Genomic DNA, 21,163 nt, shown 5'->3' on the forward strand with positions numbered 1-21,163 from the left:
AAATGCATAAACATGTTAAATACTAAAAGTTTTTGAAAGATAAAACAAAAGTGTCAAATGCTCAGGGGCATTTTACGGGTGCTTCGTTTGCTTTGACACTCCGTGTATACATGAAGTACATTTGGGATAGCTGGGTGTTTGAGGAAATGAAAGCATGCCAAACCCACTTAAACTGAAATACATATTCATATATTGTATTTTCATGTCAACCAAATACTTCTATTTATTCTCTGGTCATTATAAGTAGGAACAATATTGATCACGAGAATAGTGACTCTGATGAGGTCATTGTTGTGGATGTAGTGATAGGCCTTGTCTCTTTAATGTTAATGTCAGTGTAGGGAGTATTTAACCCTTGTTTCTTCCAGGTAGTGCAGCTGTTTAAAGAAGCAGGATCGGTCTTTGAAAGCATCCCTCTTCTGTTGATACAACCTGTCTCGGTATGTTGCATGTCATGATGTAGTTTGTTGTTTAAGGCTGCACTCATCGATGCTTGAGCTAATTGATGTAAATAATCAATTAGACCAGACAATCCAGTGATTGACATCAGAGGATAGACCCATGCAGCTCGGATATGGTGATTTTCAATCTACCATATCAATCTACCCCATGCATTCAGTCCACAAGCAGCCCTTTGGAAACCTATAGTCCTACAGTGAATGGCCACAGGTGCCTTGTTTTTTAAGAAAAAAGCCAAACTTAAGTGAAGAGGGGAGTGTTTAATAGAAAATAATAGATTCTTCTTGGGAATCCCTACAGGTCTTCCTGATGTATGATCAGTGTATGGACTGGGTCCAGTTATCATAACATAACTCAAACAATACCTTACCATAACTGAAATGAAGACATTAAGTTCATCAGTATCCCACAGCCACCATTGCACCATTGTTAATGGAGTCTTTCATTCAATGAATAGCTGTATATATTTTCTCCTGAAGCATAGCATCTATTCCAGACTTTGATCATTCTTCTGTCTGTGGTTGGAGCACTGGTCTTCATTGGGCTCTACATAGAGACGGCAGGTAAGAGTTGTGTCCCTTAGATGAAAAATATTGTCCTCATCTCTCAGCGGTGAGTTTCACCAAAGTGGCAAATATCTTTGACCTGCACCTTTGCCCACCTAAGGCAGGGGGCATGTGTGGCCCAGTCGTCTAAGGTGCCACAATTTGCTGTTCAGAGTTGCGTCCCTTGGGTATGCCAGAGACCTAATCGTGGGCTCAGATCACTGTTATCACTGATCATGTTGCTAGATTTGTCAGCACCACACCTGTGCTTTTGGGTTTCACAATTTTGAAGTGGTAACCATCAGACCTGCATCACTTGGGGCTTTCCTCCCACATCAAGATGACACACTGTGATAAAACTAGAATACTGCTCATAGCAGCTTTTAACCCAACTCAGTCCCTCACTCCTACATAAGACATTTTAACGCATATTTTTGTTTCTCATGACCTTTTTCAAAAGTGACTAGGTAGGGAGGTAGGGATAGTTTTTTGTTTGTAGGTAACAGATTTAAAAAGAGTAAACCTGTAAAAATGTACCTGTGACCTCACTCACACCCTGTGTCTCCAAGTAAAAAGAGACTGCCGAAAACCTGTTTAGGACACATTTTAGTGAGTGAGTGAGTTGGGTTTAACGCCCCTGTTAACAGTTTTCCAGTTATATCACAGCGTATCAGCTCAATGTGGGAGGAAAGCGCGAAGTGATGCAGGTCTCTGACGTTTATCACTAAGAGCACACTTGCAGACAAACCTAAAAACATAATCGGGGCGAACCAGAATTCAGACTCACAATCATAGGTTTCTGGCGTGACCAAGGGACACAACTCTGTACAGCGAATCGCGGCGCCTTAGATGTCTGGGTTCCCGTGCAGAGGATACATTGGGTATTGTCATTGGGGTACATAAAGTAGAAATCAGACTTCAAAAGTCATTTTTCAACAGGGCTTAGAAATAGAATAGGGGTGTCCAATAGGAACAGTAAACTTATTTAAAGCAGAGACAGTCTATGATAATTATCTGAAAAACTCTATAAAGTGTGGTTTAACCCAGCTTACTCATTATTTCTTTGTTTATGCCTTTGCATTAACATATTTGAACTTTTACTGCTGAAAAATTGCTAATCACAGAGTCTTTTCCCCTAAACCACCTCAGTGTGCCGCCTCCATGGTCTTGTGGTAGAGCGTCTGCCCGGAGAGCGGAAGGTCCGGGGTTCAATCCCCAGCGCGTCATACCAAAAGACGTTAAAAGATGGTACTTGTTGTTACCCTGTCTGGCGCTCGACATTAAGGGGCTAAAAGGACTGGTTGGCTCGGAGTCAGTATACTGTGTCTGAGTGGGGTATTCATGTTAAACTGCGGCATGGTATCTCAGTGAGCTAGCACTATAAATCGGCATCAGTCCGGACTAGTACAAGCAGCCACACACACACACGTGCATGCACGTCGCTATATTAGTGCAATAATCTTGGACGCGACGTTAAACCCAATTTCACCTCACCTCACCTAAACCACCTCAGTCATCTGCAGTGAGTAATGAGATGCCATCGTTCATGTACATAAAGGTGTAGTTCGTTTATGTTCCTAATTACAGCTGTGTTTGATGTAGTTTCTATTCTGTTTGAGCAGGAGAGCCTGTCATAGACGCCCAGACTACTTTTGTGAAGTATGAGCTGAATGATATGATGCAGGTACCTTGGTTGTTTTTCATAATTTATTTATTTGCAGATTTCGGTAAACTGTAAAAAAAAATTGTTGGCACAGAGTTTTCTTTGCTGCAATTAGATTCTACTTGTGTTAATGTAAAATGTGTTGTAAAGTCCTGTAACCTGGCTGCCAAATTCCTGGTCGAATCCCATATTCCATGTTTCTTTGAATCCTTGGTTTGTCTGTACCATACATGTGCTGTTCATTGATGTTAATAACATGGGCACTTTGGGCTTTCTTCCAGCATGATGGTGACACCACTGTTAGACATTGGCATCAGTCCTATAGTTAAGGTATCATAAGGACTAGTAGAGATTTGCCATTTGATCAGACTTTAAAGAAGGTTAACTTTCTCACACACTCACTCACTGAATACATGTCCGTTAAGAGCCCTGCTTATTCTCTCATGAGACCTACAAAAGTGCTGTCTATTACCCAGTGTTGGAGTGTGAATGAGTTGGGTTTAACAGTATTCCAGTTATATCCCGGCGTGTCAGCTTAATGTGGAAGGAAAGCCCGAAGTGATGCATGTCTAAGACGTTTACCCCTTCAGTGGAACCCACGAGCACGGGTATGGTGCTGACAAACCTAGAAATATAATCGGGGCGAACCGGGATCATAGGTTTCTGGCGTGCCCAGGGGACGCAACTCTGCACTGCGAATCGCGGCGCCTTAGACGACTGGGCCACCCGTGCCCCATCCCAGTGTCGGAGGTTCAGCATGAAAGTCAAAGTGTTCCTTCATAACACTGAGGTTAAAAAAGTTAAGAATATTGGGCTCCCTTACCAGAAGGACCCTAGGATTTCTTTTAATTTGAAACTGTTACCATAAAGATAACTTTACTGGATAGTGTAGAACTATTGTACTATACTACTGAAAAATTAAGAACCACCCGAATTGTTTAGTAGCAATTATGTCAAAAAGGTTCTACAGTTATGAATGAACTTGAATGTAACATTTAGTGCAGTGGTTAATAGTATGCTTACTATTGATAAATAGGCATGTTTCAGATTGTTATATGCAATGACATTCTGTTATAAAGTGTAGTGGTTGTTGCTGACATGTGTCAGTTCTTGGTACTACATTGTAGTACCTACAACAGGGATGTGAGCAGATTTTCCAGAATTAAAAAAAGAGGAAAAGTCGAGGGGGGTCTTTAAACATTTGATTGCATTTTAAGCAATTTCGTGCAGTTTGGACAACATTCACACCAAGAAATGTAATAAGTCAATGGTAAAAGTCAATAAGTCAAATAAACAAAGATGGCGGATGCAGTAAAATTTCAAAGTTAAATCAGTACTTTTAAAAAATCGGGCATAGCTTCTGCGCACATGGCTACCCGCCAGGTCTGGGAGCAGTACTGCCATGAACTTCACCCCCCTTCCCCCAGACTCAAGGACAACTGTCACAAGTGTGACCCTTTCCCAATGTTGAAGCATATTGAAAAAAACTTACCTTGTACTTACTTACCTTTTGTTGAAAAAAACCAAAACTCCATTTCAAACATAATAATACAACATATATATTAAATACAACATATATCCCCATGTTATGGGTTTTCGGACGCTGAAGAAACATTCATAGTTTTCTCGCTAATCACATAAACAACTGTAAAACATCTCATTCACTTATAGGATAAAAGACACCTTTATTTAAAAACAAGCCATCATCCTAGTATTTACAATTTCTGTGTGACGCCACACCCACATTATAGTGCAAGTATTCGTGATAGAAAATGTATGATTTCCGAAAACCTATGACGCTGAAAGCTCTGATCGAAAAAAGGACAATCCGTGACCGTTGTTTGGTTTTCGATAATATGTTTCGGAATGTTGTTGTTTTTTATCTTTGATTATATTTTTACGCAGACTACTGTCTGATTGACAACCTTCTTGCAGATATAAAGCTTTTCAGTGCTCCTAACTACATTTCAGTATCTAGGATTGTACCACCTTTGTCACATTGACGTTTTTCTCTGAAAGAAAATGTTTCAGTGAGTGTTTCAATATATATAGATGGTATCCCTGTCGCAGTGGTAAGGCATATGTATTTTTTTATTAAATGTTTCAGTATATAGGATGGTACCACTGTTACAGTGTGATGGCATTAGTATTTTTTATTAAATGTTTCACTGCTTGGTAGCATGTTTCAGTATAAGGGATAGTATCTCTGTTACATTGTGATGGTATATGTATTTTTTATTAAAAATTGCAGTGCTTGGTACCATGTTTCAGTATATAGCATGGTACCACTGTTACAGTGTGATGGCATATGTATTTTTTATTAAAAGTTGCAGTGCTTGGTACCATGTTTCAGTATATAGCATGGTACCACTGTTACAGTGTGATGGCATATGTATTTTTTATCAAATGTTGCAGTGCTAGGTACCATGTTTAGGTAACTAGGATCAGGTACTCTGTTTTTAGAGCGATGGTTTATCTGTTGACAGAACATGTTTCAGTTTGTGGTGACATGTTTCACTATCTACTATGGTATCACTGTTTACAAAGTGATGGCATATCTGCAAATATTACATGTTACAGTGATTGCTATCATGTTTCAGTATCTACGATGGTACCACTTCTTTGGCGTGCTGTGGATGTCTGCCTTTGTTGTAGCTTGTCAAGATCTCATCATAGCAGGGGCAGTGTCTGTGTGGTATTTTTCAAGGTGGGTGGTGTCTACTTTCTAAAAGGATCAATCTGATTTTTGTCATGCATCTTTCATGAAGAAATTTCCATCCTAGGATAATTTCTAACCTTATACATCTATTTTTTGAATACCATATAGTGAAAAATGACACACATATATATGGTTAAATCAGGGAGCCTTGAGGAGTTTAGAAGTCAGGACAAGTTCCTTCATCAAGATGTTGCAAGAAAACAACTCTCTTCATTACTTCTTTACATATTCTGTGACTTCTCAAGGCCGTAGTTAACTTTTTTTTGACAGGGGTGGGGGGTGGGTCGGGGGCAAATATTTGTACAGGTATCACTTGTCCCCAACTTGTATTTTCATGATTCAAATAAAACTGTTTTCTATAAAAAAAAATCCAGGGGGGGCAACTGTCTCCCCCGGCTGGCTACGGCACTGCTTCTGTTAACCCTAAACAAATAACAATACTTTTTGCATAGAATAGGTTAAACTGCAAGACCAAAGGTAACAGTTGGTTATAAAGCAACAAACCACCTTACTACCACTTCACATGACAACATGTTCAAATAGCTGTAAAGCCAAAAATGTAATCTGAAAGTACTTTTCATCAATAGGATTTGAAAAAACAAATCTTTTGATAAAAGAATAGGAAAGTCTGACAGTTTTGTTCATGACATGTGAAGACAATCTCCTTATCAAAGCTCATGTAACACTGGGTAGTACCTAGAACAGTTACGGTTTGTTTCTGCTAGGAAACAAACTCATTGTTTGTCAGCCATGCACACTGCCTGCAGAGTGTTAAATGTTCAAGACCTGTATTGTTTCAGCAGGGATTGACTACCAGTCACCCACAAAGATCCGGGGTAGATTATGTCTTCAGCAACCCATGCTTGCTGTAAAAGGTGCCTATGCTTGTCGTAAGAGGCGACTAACGGGATCAGGTGGTCAGGCCCACTGACTTAGTTGATGCATGTCATCGATCCCAATTGCGTGGATCGATGCTCATATCAAACACTGGATTGTCTGGTCCAGACTCGATTATTCACGGACCGCCGTCATATAACTGGAATATGGCTGAGTGCGGCCGGCGTTAAGCAACAACCCTCCCCCCCCCCCCCCCCCCCCCCCAAAAAAAGACTACCAGTTTGTTAGTCCAAGACTAGTGAAAATCTAAAGGGACTAGTTGTTTTCTTTCAATATCAATTCAATATCCTGTAAATAATCCACTAATCCAAAATGAGCTGCAGACTAGTTGGATCTGACTTCAAGCGTGTCAGCTGAACTACTTTTCAAAGGGGCATTCAGGGGTGAGAATCTTCCTCTGAACTGCGAATTTTAGTGAACACAAATTAGTTAAAATCTCATGGCTTCCCCACACCCCAAAATTATGGACCACACTCTGTTGCAAAGATGTTTCAGCTGAAAAGGAAAATATCCATTCCCATCCCTGGGCATTAGACCTCCCACACCTCACGCGCTCACTCGATCTCGATGCCTCACTCACCTCACCCCCTGCTCCAACATGGAGTTCAAATATTGGTGTCAATGTGTCCAGTAAAAGTACAACTTCACAATGTTTTAAACTGTGATTCTTTATTTCAGTGACAAATCGCAACTTGGATGCCCAATATGTCGATCCATATACAATCTAATAAGGTAAATATGTCAGCTTTTAAATTATTTCCATTCCTTTTAATTTAATAATTTAAAACATTGTGGGGTAACGCGTTTTAAATAAATACAGCCAACTTTACCTCCTTTGAATTGAATTTCCGAAGATATTGCAAACTCATGAATGAGAGAACGTATGGATAATAGATGAGGTTTTATTCCCAAGCTAACAATATAACATTTACATCACAGGGGCCTTCAGACTTGGACCAGGGAACCCAGACTTTGACAATGTCAGAGTAGATCCCATGTCAGGCCAGAGTAGAATATCACATGATTTTACAGGTCATAATTGTAAATTGATCATTTATACAAAAACTATCTGCACCCATTGGGACCATATGGCCTTTGTTTCGGACAACCCATGAACACTGACAAAGAGCCTCTACAAATATAATTTGGCAGCTTTTAATTTTCATCTTTCTTTTAATAATAGTAAATATAATAATATTTGCCCCCCAATCAAGCCACGGGTATATAGCAGGATATAGCCATCAGGATGGATGCCCATTCCAAATTGTTTTGTTGTCCAAATGTAAAGGAAAATACCTACCCACCCACTTACATACCCAGCCACCTTAACTTACCTACTGTGTTACCCAAAACAGGGATATTGTTCAAGATGGCCCCAGTGTATGTTTGTGAACACTATCTGCAGGTATCACCTGGGTACAGTCGCCTTTGGATCCCTCATCTTAGCAATAATAAGGATCGTCAGATTCATCCTGTCCAGGATTCAAAAGAGGTAAGTAGACCAATGATTCATTATTCAAATTCAATACATTTCCAAAGAGTTCAAATGAGACACTGAAGAACTAAATTCTGGTCATCACTGTCTTTATCAAGGTGTATAGTTACGATCACCAAAGCGATTAGATCACATTGTACAACTACACCCTGGTGATTGAGTGTCAAGATCCTTTAATTACGCATTGGTGGATCCCCTGTCAGTCCCTCATGTCGTAAGTTTGGGATACACATATGCAAGGTATCTGTTGAAGTTTTAACCATCTATGTTGTGTTCTAAGGCTTCATAAGAAGAGTGGCAAGCTTGTGGACTTCTTCCTGAAGATGCTACAGTGTTGTCTCTACTGCTTTGAGAATTTCATCAAGTATCTCAACAGAAATGCTTACATTATGACAGGTAGGGTCCTATGTGCTTCAACTTGTCGTGTCATGATGCTCTCACATCAGAAGTTACCCTTTGTAAGATATATACTGTATTCGACGTAATAAACGCCCAGGGCGCTCTCAAAATTAGAAATAGGGGACTCTTATTAGAATATAATTTTGGTGAAAGAGTTGAAAGATCGTCAATTTTGTGGTTTATGCTTACTGTCTGAAATGATACAAAAGAAAAGTCTGTGCATATTATACACAACAGATATATTTTTCCAGGATTTAATTGCCCATCATTAAGGGTGCATATAACACACAAGTGCATATTATACACGAATAAATAAGTCTTGTGTACATTGATCATTTGGAAGGGTGCTAATTGGGATTGTTCACTAGCTAATATATTAGCAAATATCGCCATGGGCGCTTATTACGTCGAATATGGTAACAATGTATCTAGGACTTTGAATTTTAGCATATGATTGGCTGCACTGCTTCATATTTTTGATAGATTGACAAAATGTTAAAGGTCTCCTGATATACAACAAAGTGTGTTGCTAATTGAAGACATTAGGAATCCAATGAAACTCAGCTTGGGTCAAAGACTTGCTGATGTTCAAAAAACACTTCCTGAAAACCACAAAATATGACAGCGATAGAGGGAGGGTCGCCACTACTATGTATTGGTTGGGGCATGAAAAAAAATGACATATTTTTTTTCAAGTAGAAAGTGTAAAAAATGATGTTATATAAAATGGGAGCGGGGTAGGGGGGTGTACATATACTTAAAAAAGATTTCTTATAAAAAGCATTGTGGTTTATCTGTCTTCATAACAATTTTTAGAAGTTTAAGCATTTCCTAGATTATGCAGATCACATGGGCCATATCATACCTTGTACTTTAGAAAAAACTACTTGACCACAGATGGGATTGTTGAGTGAGTGCCAAATATATATCTTGCCTTACTTTCCAGCATCCCATGGGTACAATTTCTTTACTGGCGCCAAGAAGGCCTTCATGATACTGCTAGCCAATATTCTGAGAGTAGCAGCCATCAACTCCATCGGTAACTTCGTTCTCTTCCTGGCCAAGATCGGGTGTGTGGCAGTCACGGTGCTAGTTGGCAACGAATTCTTCAAAGTGAGTGATAGGGCCAGGAAGTAATTGTATTATTTCTTATAATATAAATGAGGTATGTTTATATTCAACATCAACACAGTTCATTTTCAGGTCAAACAGAAATGAAAATACTGGAGCTTGAAGAAGCATTTAGGCCAGATCAATTTATTTTTTTGTTTTCTGGAGGAGTCTACAGTACCCTATAGTGTTGGTTTCAAATGTGTGTTTGTTTTTGTTTGTTTGTTGTTTAACACCGCACTCAACAATATTCCAGCTATATGACGGTGGTCTGTAAAAAATCGATTCTGGACCAGACAATCCGGTGATTGATATGATGAGCATCGATCCACGCAGTTGGGATCTATGACATGCATCAACCAAGTCAGCAAGACTGACCACCCGATCCCCTAAGTCACCTCTTATGATGAGAAAACAGTATGTTCATTTCCGAAATATCCATGGGATGGTACATATTGGTTTGCTTTGGGGTTTTTTCTGCCCTCCTTCCCCCCATTCAGCTATAGGACAGCAATCTGTACATTATTGAGTCTTGACCAAACAAACCAGTAATTGATATAATGATACGATGACACGTCGTCATCCAAGCCTGACAAGCCTCTATCTGTGGAACCTGAGACAGTGAATCACGCAGGTGGCAACAAATGGTTACACACTGCATGATTTACTGGTTCAGGTTCCATTGAACATGTGCTGGGTTCCTATCATCACGATGCAAACATTATGGGGCATTGTGTCTTGTTAGTAATTTGTGTGGCTATGTCTTTTTAAAGAGTGAGTTAGTATGGTTTTATGCCGCTTTATGCAATATTCCAGCAATATCACGGCAGGGGGACACCAGAAATGGGCTTCACACATTGTACTCATGTTGGGATTTGAAACTGGATCTTCGACGTGACGAGCGTACGCTTTAACCACTAGGCTACCCGACCGCCTCTCTATTTAAAGAGTACATATTCCATAGTTTGGGAGCCTTCTGGTGGTTTTCTTTGGCCTATTTAGCTGCCTCTAATGACAAGCATAGGTGCTGAAGACATATTCTAACAGAATTCTCACATCCTGTTTAAAGCATGGCACATTCCTGCCACAATCTAGACAATCATACACATATTAGAGACTCAATCAAATCTGAATCCAACATATATCTCTTGAGTTATCTTAATCCATCAAATAATCCTATCATTATATCTCATTTTAGTTGTGTATTAGACAGACATGTTTTAAATCAACATGAATTTTCCTCCAAAATTAACATTTAAAAAAATATTTTGATTTTGAAAATGTGAGAGTTGTTGCTGCAGATGCGAGATGATATAAACTACGTCTGGGCCCCCTTGACTGCTGCTGGTGCTGTGGCCTTTGCCATCGCTCATTGCTTCATGCTCGTCTATGAGGTAAGGAGAGTGTAGTCTGAACAATGCCTCGACGCATCACCCTAAAAGACATTAGGAGATGGTACTTCTTGTTACCCTGCCTGGCACTAAAAATAATGGGGCGAAAACAAGAACTGGTTGACTCGGAGTCAGTATAATGTGTCTGAGTAGGGTATCCATGTTAAATTAAGGCATGGTATCTGATAGGGCTTGCACTACAAAACCGGCAAAAATCCGGACAAACACATGTGCATGCACATGAGTAAATATTCTTAATCTGGACATTAAACCCCACCACTTCTTATGTTTTGGCTTTATGATCTGACATACCTTAGCCAAAAGCCACAATCGGAATATAGAATAAAAACAGTTTAAAATACCCACTTGCCTGCCAGTCGGAGACTGTCTATTTTGCCCACGGAGGGTTAGTTTTGAAAAGTTGGACACCCAATGGTCGGGATTTACTATTACAAAGTTGACAATCAACCAGTTTATTTTTATTTTCTGAGAACATTAAACAGTACTATTCTTATGTTTACCCATTTGTTACTTTAGTTAGTTAGTCTAGATATTTCTGGTTGTCTGACTCTAATTTGCGGGAATTTTTATACACTGATAAACATAGTTTAAATGATAGATATGATTATGCATTATCAACCATGTCACCAAGCCTGAGTGAGTGAGTATGTTTTACGCCGCTTTTAGCAATATTCCAGCAATATCACGGTGGGGGACACCAGATATGGGCTTCACACACTGTACCCATGTGGGGAATCGAACCCGGGTCTTTGGCGTGACAAGCAAACGCTTTCACCACTAGGCTATCCTCACCACGCCTGAAATCCTGATCTGTTTAGTCAGCTCATAGCAGATGCTGCTGGGGACCTCTTCCAACCCAGAATCCCAATGGGGGCGAGATTAGTAATGATAATTGTTACTGTTTCTCAGATCACCATGGACACAATCTTCCTGTGTTTCTGTGAAGACTGTGAAGAGAATGATGGCGTCACCAAACCCTACTTCATGTCCAAGAATCTCATGGTATGTCCAGATGATTTTTTTAACAAGGGACAGCCAGAATATATGCACAGAAATTAAGGTGGAAAAGGGCACTATTGCGATACAGGTAGAACTTCTGCAATAGTATTGTGACTGTTTAATTAGTACTTTTACCGCCCTACAATATCCTGGTATCATTGCTGTCACCAGTGGGCAAGTGGCCACTACAAAAATCTTGAAAAAATTCCTCTAACTCCAAATATGGTGGCATTTATATTGTATGTTTGTCTTTGGGAATATTCAAGAATGAGAATGGATATTTTCCTTTTTAGCTGAAACTTCTTTGCAATGGAACGTGGTCCATAATTTGGGGGTGTTTATGGGGGAAGCAATCAGATGTTAACAAATTTGATTGCTGATATATGATAGGTGATATATTAACCACATGATACTGGTAGCTGAAAAGTCATTTAATATTTGTGGACTTTTTTTTAATTATCTATTGATAATGTTGATAGGGAAAGACAGAATTGATGTTGCATCTGATCATTTGACAAATTTATTGTGGATCATGCATCTACGATCATTACCCCTCTATTTGTTTAGCAATTGTAATTTGTCCTTTCGACACGACAATCAAAATCCTCTTTTACAGGCAAGTCTGCCAACATTAGGCACCACATGAAGCCTGTAAAAGACAAAATCAGTCCTGTGGGTTATCTTATATTAATAATGAACAGCTCTTTTAAGAAAAAAAAACGAGTAGCCTTTCATTCGCTCAACCATGTCCCATTTTGGCCAGATCCGTATGACCAGAATTTAACCTAGTCTTGCCTTAGCATGAAATACGTCATGAGACTACTTTGTAAAATCAGTAGAAAATTGACCTAACTGTCATGATGCACAAGTGTTATCTTTTTTTCCACAGCTATTTGTTAACAATGTAAACAAGGATGCTGAAAACAGAGAAGCAAAGAAGAACAAAACCAAACGAGACACAGATTAAGAGAACACAAAAGCATCTTTAAAAGACAACACCACATGATTACTTTTACTTAAATGCTTATCATCATTGAGTATGTCATTCAACCATGGAATCCCCATAGGTTCCAATCTCTTTACTGTTGCAGGTAGCACACCTCCAACTCAGCTTATGAGTGTCAGATCAGATTGCCCAACCAGAATGAAAATGAATTGGCCTCATTTTGTTACGGCCTCAATTAGGAAATTTAGATTTATACAAGGGGAAAGCCACACAGACCTCAAATGTTCATTCACTGCTATTCCCTTTTCAGTGCACATGCCACAGCATCAGAAATGATAGGATGTATGAATATCCACATAATCAACATCAATATCAAGCACCACTATATTTGTTGTTTTAGTTCGTTTTGAGATGAAATCAGACGTGCTGGTTTGAATGTTTTGCTCACTTGTACCAGTGATTTAGAACCACAACGCGAATTGACTGATGAAAAAGTTCACCTCACAGAGGTGTCATCCTGAGAGGTATTGTATCAGAGTAAAATATCTGCTTTTAATGAGATTGTATAGGTTAGTTTATAAATGCTTCAAATGGGTAATAGCCTGTTTATAGGATGCATTGGAAAACTAAATTCATCAGGATTCCAGGCTAGAATAGGGCCCCACTACCCCATGATTGTTACGAGAACCTCCTAACATGTGGATCAGGTGGTCACAATGTCGGATCTGGTTGATTATAGATCTTCATATAAGATGTCTTGTTTGAATCAGAGTTGATTATATGCAGACTGTAACGATATTGAAGGAATATGCTGTAATATGTGGACTGCAGTGTAAAATAACTCGCCTTGGAACACTGATATTGTTTCCTGAGCCGACAGTTTAAGGATTTGACTCCTCTCAGCCAAAAGCAAATCAGAAAATCAAATTGAACTAGTTAAACTTTTTCTTATTTACCAACCCCTCCATCACACACGGAAGAGAAAAATAAAAAGATACATGTATAACAATAAAACCATCAAGAATTAACATGTTTAATAACAACAGATCAAATGCATAGTACATGTAGCCTCTGCCATTGTTCACCTTCTTAGAAGTATAAAATGGACAAATATGCCCATCTTAATTTATACTACCATGTTAACTGTATGTTCTGAGATTTGACATTGAAGTATAAAATAAAAGAATATGCCAATCTGAATTCTTACTGCCATTTTAACTCTATGTTTTGAGATTTGACAGTGTACATTGTTGTATGTAATATTAAATGTAATTTCAAATGTTCATAATAAAGTGCATATTTTGTATGTAACCTGTTACAAATGTGTTGTGTAGACCTGTTTGTAAAGGCAGACATGTTTGACTACGATGGAGGATGGGCAGAAGAAGAAAAAACATGTCTGATGACACAAGAATAGCCTTCACAGTCTGCTTCAAAAGTTGACACTACTATCCAAAAACTTGTCACTTGACATAATTTCAGGTGGAGCTTACTGTTGATGTACTAGTGGCTCAAGTCACAGATGGACTTCACAGCTTTAACCACAGGACCATGTAACTAATAAAAACATTAAAAACAACTTGCAAAAAAAATCATAGAGCCTCGTCTGCGAGGTTTTTTTGTTACTACCGCATTCGACGTAAAATCTCAAAATTAGAAATAGGGGGCTCTTATTAAAATATTATTTTGGTGGGAAAAAACAGCTGAAAGATAAATTTCGTGGTTTATGCTGACAGCCTGAAATGTTTATGTACGGCAGATACATTTTTCCAGAATTTAATTGCCCATAATTAATGGTGCATATAACATAGGAGTGCGTATTATACACGAATGAATAAGTCTTGTTTACATTGATCAATCGGAAGGGGTGCTAATTGGGATTGTTCACGTGCCAATATATAAGCAAATATCGCCATGGGTGCTTATTAGAGCGGGGCGCTTATAACGCTGAATAGGGTATTATTAGTTACATTGTCCTGTGCTTGAACCCATTACAGGAATCAAACCCACATCCTCGGGGTGACAAACACTTTAACCACTAAGCTACTTGCTGCCCTTATGAATGTATCATTTACCCTCACAGCTGATAGCAAGCCTGATCTGACCACTTGATAACTTTTCAAGGATGGACAGATCATGGTCCATTTGCACAAAGCGATCTTAGCAATCACAGCGATTGTAACAACAATGCTTTAACATAACTTAATGATTGTCGTTGCGCTAAAAACGCTTTATTCAAGTGGGACCTGGAACTATAGTAAGTGCTCATTTGTATGTAATCAGGGGCAGATACGTTAGACCAGCATACTGAACAATGGAGGAGTGAGTGAGTTGGGCTTAACACCGCTTTTAACAGTATTCCAGTTATATCGCAGTGTGTCAGCTTAATGTGGGAGGAAAGCCCGAAGTGATGCAGGTCTACGATGTTTACCACTTTCGGTGAAACCCACAAGAATGGTGCTGACAAACCTAGAAACATAATTGGGGCGAACCGGGATTCGAACCCACAATCATAGGTTTCTGGCGTGCCCAAGGGATGCAACTCTGCACAGCGAATCGCGGCGCCTTAGACGATTGGGCCACCCGTGCCACCAAACAATGGAGGAAATGAAAGCCTGTGACTGATGACACCAAGAATAGGCTTATAAAGACATGCCAGGTCTCAGACCACTTGATGACTGTTCACTGTTTTATTGAGAAGTAAACCAGAGAAGCCAACCCTAACTTGAGGCAATTAGGAATATCTGGGAGAACTGCCATCTTAAAATTATTTAATTGTAAAAAAAAATAATTACATCAGAATCAGCATATCTGATTTATATGGTTCTGATAAAAATAAAACATATTTGATCACCCAAATTTGGTAAACCTTATCACAAGCAAAAAAAATTAAAAGTTTTATATCTGACAATGACTGTAGCGAGGTTAATAGTTAGCTTAAATTACAGGTGATGTGTTTTTTTTACAAGATTCATTATATATATCACTTAATCCCTTTGGCAGAACTGGGTTCCAAATATTTGAATGATTATTTATCTTCCCGCATCATAAAGGGTGGCATCTCTGAAGGGTGACATACAATATCGATATCATCCTGAAAGTGACAGTCGGAATGTGTTTTCTAATCATGCAACCTCGAAATATTTAACAGAGGGTATTCCAAACGACAGTTACGGGTTTTATGATTATATCCATACAAACTAGGCCATATAAGCCATTCCAGAATGTTGTTTTGGTCAGTTTTAATTTTTTTAATCGAGAATAGGTCAAAATATGTTTCGAAGCGTAGTCGCCAGTTTGAAACTAGTGCCGTAAAGCTCGAGATAGCTGCCTTCTGATTGGCAAATGTCGATTTCTTGTAAGTCATTTCCTTAGTCGGTCAATGTTACCTGTAATGGGATGTCCTCAGATCTTTGGATAGCAGCAGCGAAAACTAAGATCTCATTTTGATGGGTGACATATCATGTACCTGTAGTAGAGTGCTATGAGAATAGGCTGGCACTGTCAACATTCTGGGGCTCTCTATCCATGCTGTCATTTAGATCATCAAAATCTCTATGTAAATTCTTTCTTGTTGATTTCCCATCTTTCTTCCGCAACTTTCCTGACTCCAGCAGCTTCTCAAAATCATCACTACTTTCTTGGAGAAGTCTTTGAACTCTTCTCCCCGGGGATTTCCCGGGTGACTTCCCTGGCGATGCTTTCCTTTTCTTCCACTTCCTGTGCTCACTAAAACAGTCAATACTCTCATCTGCTAAAGTGCTCTCGTTGAGTAAGTCCGATGTCAAATCTGCATCTTTTTCAGAAGTTGATGATTCTGGGGAAAACAGGTCGCAGGAATTTTCATTCTTCTTGGCTTTGGGAGGAGCAGGCTTCCTCCGTGATGTGGAAGTGGTGAATAGATCATCAAGTACGGAAACACCTAACTGTTCCTCATCTTCTTTTGCATCTCTCGCTAACTGTGCTTTCTTCTCCCTTTCCCTACCGCAGTTACCAATTTGAAACAGCAACTCATTTACATCTGATCCTTCGTCTCCTACAAACGGCACTTTAACTTCATCAACAATGACAGTCTCAGAAAATTCCAACTCTGTATTAACCAGTTTCTGTTCCTCTTCCTTTGAATGCTTACTAAGTTTTTGTGGAACACTTTCAAACAGCGAGTCGAAATTGGATGCAGCAACCGTTCTAGTGGCCAGACTCTGTCCTTGAGACTTGGTTCGTCTCCCACGAGGAGTACGTGTCCGAGTGGTGACTCCTCTCTGTGTTATTGTCCTGCCCACTTCCATGCTGGACAGGTCACTCTCATCGTGGTCAAGTCGGCTTGGACCTGGTTTGGGTTGTGGAATGGACTGAGATTCACTGTCATCATACTCGATAAAAGTGAGACCTTGTTTTGACTTCCTTGGACGACCCTTAGGCTGAATTTTAGAGTCAGTTTTACTCTCCTTACCTGAAAAAATGAAACAAAACTTAAGATTTCAACATCTAGAATTATTGCCATAATATCGAAATCGCCTTTTCTATATTCCTCACAATTGTATGTGCCCCCAAAACTCCAAAGTGGCAGAAAAATTCACGGTGCAATAAAAGGCTGCAGAGTTTCTAACACAACTACCCTTGCAAACACCATGCAACATTTGTCTATGCATGTGGGTGGATGGGTAGACCATTGGTTTAAAGGGCAAGTAAAGTGAAAAAAAGTATTGTGATTTTGTTGCGTATATCAATTGTCCCAGATATTAAGTCAATTCTCGAAAGAAAAATATAATAATCATAAAAAGTATTTAAATGTCCAAGTAAAAGTGATGAAATGACATTCTCCGTTATCGGATTAAAAAACAAAACTGTTTAGGGATGTGGCCTCAAGTTACCAGCGCAACGGTGCAGCGATGGGTGACAAATATTTTCAATGGCTGATATGTTGTGATGCTTGGCAGCCATATGCATATGATAGGACGCGGTCAATCTAAAAGTGTTGCAGTTTCTGTTAATCCTACAAAAATAACATTGACCATATTGCTAATTGTGAACTTGTATCCGTCAAAAACCTAGCTGCGATCCCTCTTAGAACTGGGAATGAACTGGGAATAAACTGTAAATCAACCTGTGCATTTGCCACGGTAGAATACTGTTTCTTGTCTGTAATTCCTTTTTATGATTAATATGTTCTCCGTTCATTGACATATATCTTAAATGCTTTCACTCAGTACAGTGTATGTGAATAGACTTCACCAATTAGATGTGTCATATTTTGTGAGATATTCACCGATTACTTGTCGTATGTGAGATACCCCCATTAATCCTCCATTGACTTGCCCATCACCACCCATAACAATAGGTGTTGGACATGCAGAAAGACCCGGTAGACTGGCACCATCCTCATTGTTGAAATTGCGCAGCACGTCAGGCAGCTGGAACCCGTTTTAACCTCCAGGGAGGAGATTCCCCTTCCTGGAGGGTATTTGTTATTTGGGGGACGATTATGCATGTCGTTTCTTATCGTCTTTTCAACACCATTTCCGATTTTCAAATTTAATTTTGGTCAAGCATTTGTGATCAAGCATGCCGTAAAGTATTAAAATATGCAAAGTTGCTATGTTGACTTTACTTGCCCTTTAAGTAGTCAGTCGCTCATGCCATAAGCCTGGGTTTGATAACCCACATGGGTACAATATGTGAAGCCGATTTCTGGTGTCCCCCGTCATGATTTTGCTAAAAGTGTTGTAAAACCATACTGGCTTCCTCTGTTTATTGTGCACAAGCTGTACATAACTCAATATTATAACAAACTGCTGATATAAATAACATATTTTTTTAGTCCACATGTTTATCATATCCATACAATTTTGCCCAAGGATCAACCATCTGCTACAAAACCCACCGTTTTTAAGACTGTTGGGCTTCTTAACACTGCTGCTGACCACTGAACTGTCATCAGTTTTGGTGATGGTCAAGGACGTATTGACCACATCCTCCAGGTTAGGGTGCTCCTGGGTATAGAAATCTCTTAGCAACTGTAGGCGCGACGCTGTATCACCGCCAAGGATTGTCTCCGCTAGCGCCATCTGGTCTGCTGCTTCACTGGCGGCCATCTTGGCAAAGTGTTGTCTAGCAAATAGAAGATATGTATTCGATGCAAGTTGAGGTGAATACTGCTTTCAATAGTATTACAGACTTATCATAGCATGTCCACATTTCATAATCACTGCACACACTGTCGTGTATGGGGGTGTTTTAACAAAAAAATGTAAGTTAACTGTCAGAAATGATGAAGCCAAGGATCATAGACTAAAAGACAAATCTTTCAAGAATCTGCGTAATAGAATGGAATTAATTCAAATTTCATGACATCATAACACATACAGTCAAGTCTCATTAATCCGACACTCGTTAATCCGACAATCGGCTTTATCTGACACTAATGATGGGACCGGATCAAATCAATGCTATTTAGACCCGTTAATCCGACAGTCTCTCACTCCGACACACCTAATTACCGAAATCACTCATTAATCAGTCTCGTTAATCTGACACAGTGATCAGCGTACTCTGTGGTTATCTGCCCGCGAGTACACAGCCAGTGTTTTTATGCGAGGCAAGTCGGCTGGTAGCTGCATATTACAAAGCTGCAGAGATAAACTTGTTTAACAATAAACAATTAATGCTTGAAATAAAGAAAACAGGATTAATCACATGCTTAGATTACCCCAATCTCATTAAAATCAGTTACAACTTCTCGCTATTGCCGAGGACATCCCATTACAGGTCACGTCAGAAGAACCTTTTGCGAACTATGACAGAAGAACGTTGGTACAACTTAATTTCGTTTATCTGACACACTCATTTATCTGACATAATCATATGCAAGCAGCCATGTCGGATTAACGGGACTTGACTGTATTTGCATGTGGCTAGGTGATTGAGAGTCATGCCATAACATTCTTTAAAACTTGATATCTGCATAGTGTGACATAATGGCACTGTATGACATCATCCATAAAATGTCGCTGCTAATTCTCATCCCTGCACATCAGACATGTTTTAAATTGAGGTAAATACGAATATGTTCACATTTTTATTGATTTGCCAGAAAAAAACACTAACATATACACATGTATAATGATGTTTTCCTACCTACAAATGTTCCATAAATTGTTAAAAATATTTTAAACGTTAAATCCAATTAATTACACCTTTATACAAAACTCTTAACATAGTGAATGATTTTGCCAGATGATTCTATGGTATAGTGTGAATTTGGCTTGGTAGTTCTGTGTATTTCCAATGAAATGCACCCTAACCCGATTTTTGGTCTTCTGGCGAGATTTCAGAAATACTGAAAGAAAAAGATAAATCCCTGTTTATTTTATTATTTTTCCCATTTACCAAATACAAATTTTCCCCAAAAAATCTGTTAACTAAGAAATAATTAAGCTGTCCTAAGTTAAGAAACTAAACACGTAATAATCCTACTAAGCTTCCTACCTTCTAATGGCTGTGGGTGTCTGGCCAATCAAGAGCCTACAAGACCCGTGTTCTACAGCCCGTGGGGTATTGTGATCAGGCCCAGGCTTCCTACCGCGGCCCCGCCCTCTGCTTCCACCCTTCTTCAGTGGGGGAGGGGTAGGGATCTCCTCCTCACTGGACTACAGCAACATATGTACAAATAAAACATTGCAAGTGATTCTGTATCTAACCAAGCAATTATTTTTCGCATTTGTTTCCACATTTAAAACTGAAAAACAATTAGACCACGCTCACAAATGGTTGGTTGGTTGGTTGGTTGTTTAACACCCCAATCAGCAATATTCCAGCTATATGACGGCGGTCTGTAAATAATCAAGTCTGGACCAGACAATCCAGTGATTAATATCATGAGCATCGATCCATGCAATTGGGACCCACAAATGCACTACTGTCTCCTGGCTGATATTAGAATGGGTGGGGCTTGTGTTGTAATACTGCGCTGAATAATACCACTTAACTTCGCATAGTAGTGACTAGTCTCCAGATTTTTGTGTGTTAATGATTAAATAAGCAGTCTGAGTTCCTGTTGTTGACATATTTATTTATAACATTTGACTTTTATTGGACATTTATGGATTTACACAGTGTGCACACCGGTGTTTATGTTTATACCTTCATAAATACGACAAAGTTATCACTAAATATCACATTGTTGATAGAACACAAAATCAACTGGTTCTCAGTCCTCATTGTTGGTTTGTTGTTCAACGCCGCACTCAGCAATATTTCAGCTATATGACGACGGTCTGTAAGTAATCAAGTCTGGACCAGACAATCCAGTGATTGACAACATGAGCATCGATCTATGCAATTGGGATCGATGACATGCATCAACCAAGTCAGCGAGCCTGACCACCCCGATCCTGTTAGTCGCCTCTTTATGGCAAGCATGGGTTGCTGAAGACCTATTCTACCCCGGATCTTCTCAGTCATCAAGTCATTCAGAATGAATAACTGTTGAAAAAATACACTCATTTACCTTCGCTATA

At 39.3% G+C, this 21,163-nt stretch overlaps 2 protein-coding genes across 3 annotated transcripts in view; one reads left to right on the forward strand and one right to left on the reverse strand.

Moving 5' to 3' along the window:
- The window catches only part of LOC124135623 (choline transporter-like protein 1), a 33,911-nt gene extending 19,583 nt beyond the window's left edge, over window positions 1-14,328 (forward strand). Inside the window, exons 10-20 of the mRNA XM_046501039.2 lie at window positions 369-440; window positions 956-1,022; window positions 2,627-2,688; window positions 5,268-5,374; window positions 6,962-7,015; window positions 7,689-7,775; window positions 8,059-8,174; window positions 9,124-9,290; window positions 10,589-10,681; window positions 11,609-11,701; window positions 12,588-14,328. Of these exons, the coding sequence (XP_046356995.1) occupies window positions 369-440; window positions 956-1,022; window positions 2,627-2,688; window positions 5,268-5,374; window positions 6,962-7,015; window positions 7,689-7,775; window positions 8,059-8,174; window positions 9,124-9,290; window positions 10,589-10,681; window positions 11,609-11,701; window positions 12,588-12,665 (996 nt within the window). The 3' untranslated portion in view covers window positions 12,666-14,328. The remainder of the gene's footprint in view (window positions 1-368; window positions 441-955; window positions 1,023-2,626; window positions 2,689-5,267; window positions 5,375-6,961; window positions 7,016-7,688; window positions 7,776-8,058; window positions 8,175-9,123; window positions 9,291-10,588; window positions 10,682-11,608; window positions 11,702-12,587) is intronic.
- Window positions 14,329-15,879: 1,551 nt separating this feature from the next.
- Window positions 15,880-21,163, reverse strand: part of LOC124135622 (DNA excision repair protein ERCC-6-like 2) — a 33,203-nt gene continuing 27,919 nt past the window's right edge. For both annotated transcript variants that reach the window (XM_046501038.2, XM_046501037.2), the window contains exons 21-23: window positions 20,133-20,293; window positions 18,529-18,755; window positions 15,880-17,097 (exon numbers count right to left, since the gene is read on the reverse strand). In XM_046501038.2, the coding sequence (XP_046356994.2) occupies window positions 16,127-17,097; window positions 18,529-18,755; window positions 20,133-20,293 (1,359 nt within the window). In that variant the 3' untranslated portion in view covers window positions 15,880-16,126. The remainder of the gene's footprint in view (window positions 17,098-18,528; window positions 18,756-20,132; window positions 20,294-21,163) is intronic.

The sequence above is a fragment of the Haliotis rufescens genome, unplaced genomic scaffold (assembly GCF_023055435.1).
Source record: "Haliotis rufescens isolate VD_foot unplaced genomic scaffold, xgHalRufe1.0.p SCAF_92, whole genome shotgun sequence".
Classification (NCBI taxonomy): domain Eukaryota; kingdom Metazoa; phylum Mollusca; class Gastropoda; order Lepetellida; family Haliotidae; genus Haliotis; species Haliotis rufescens.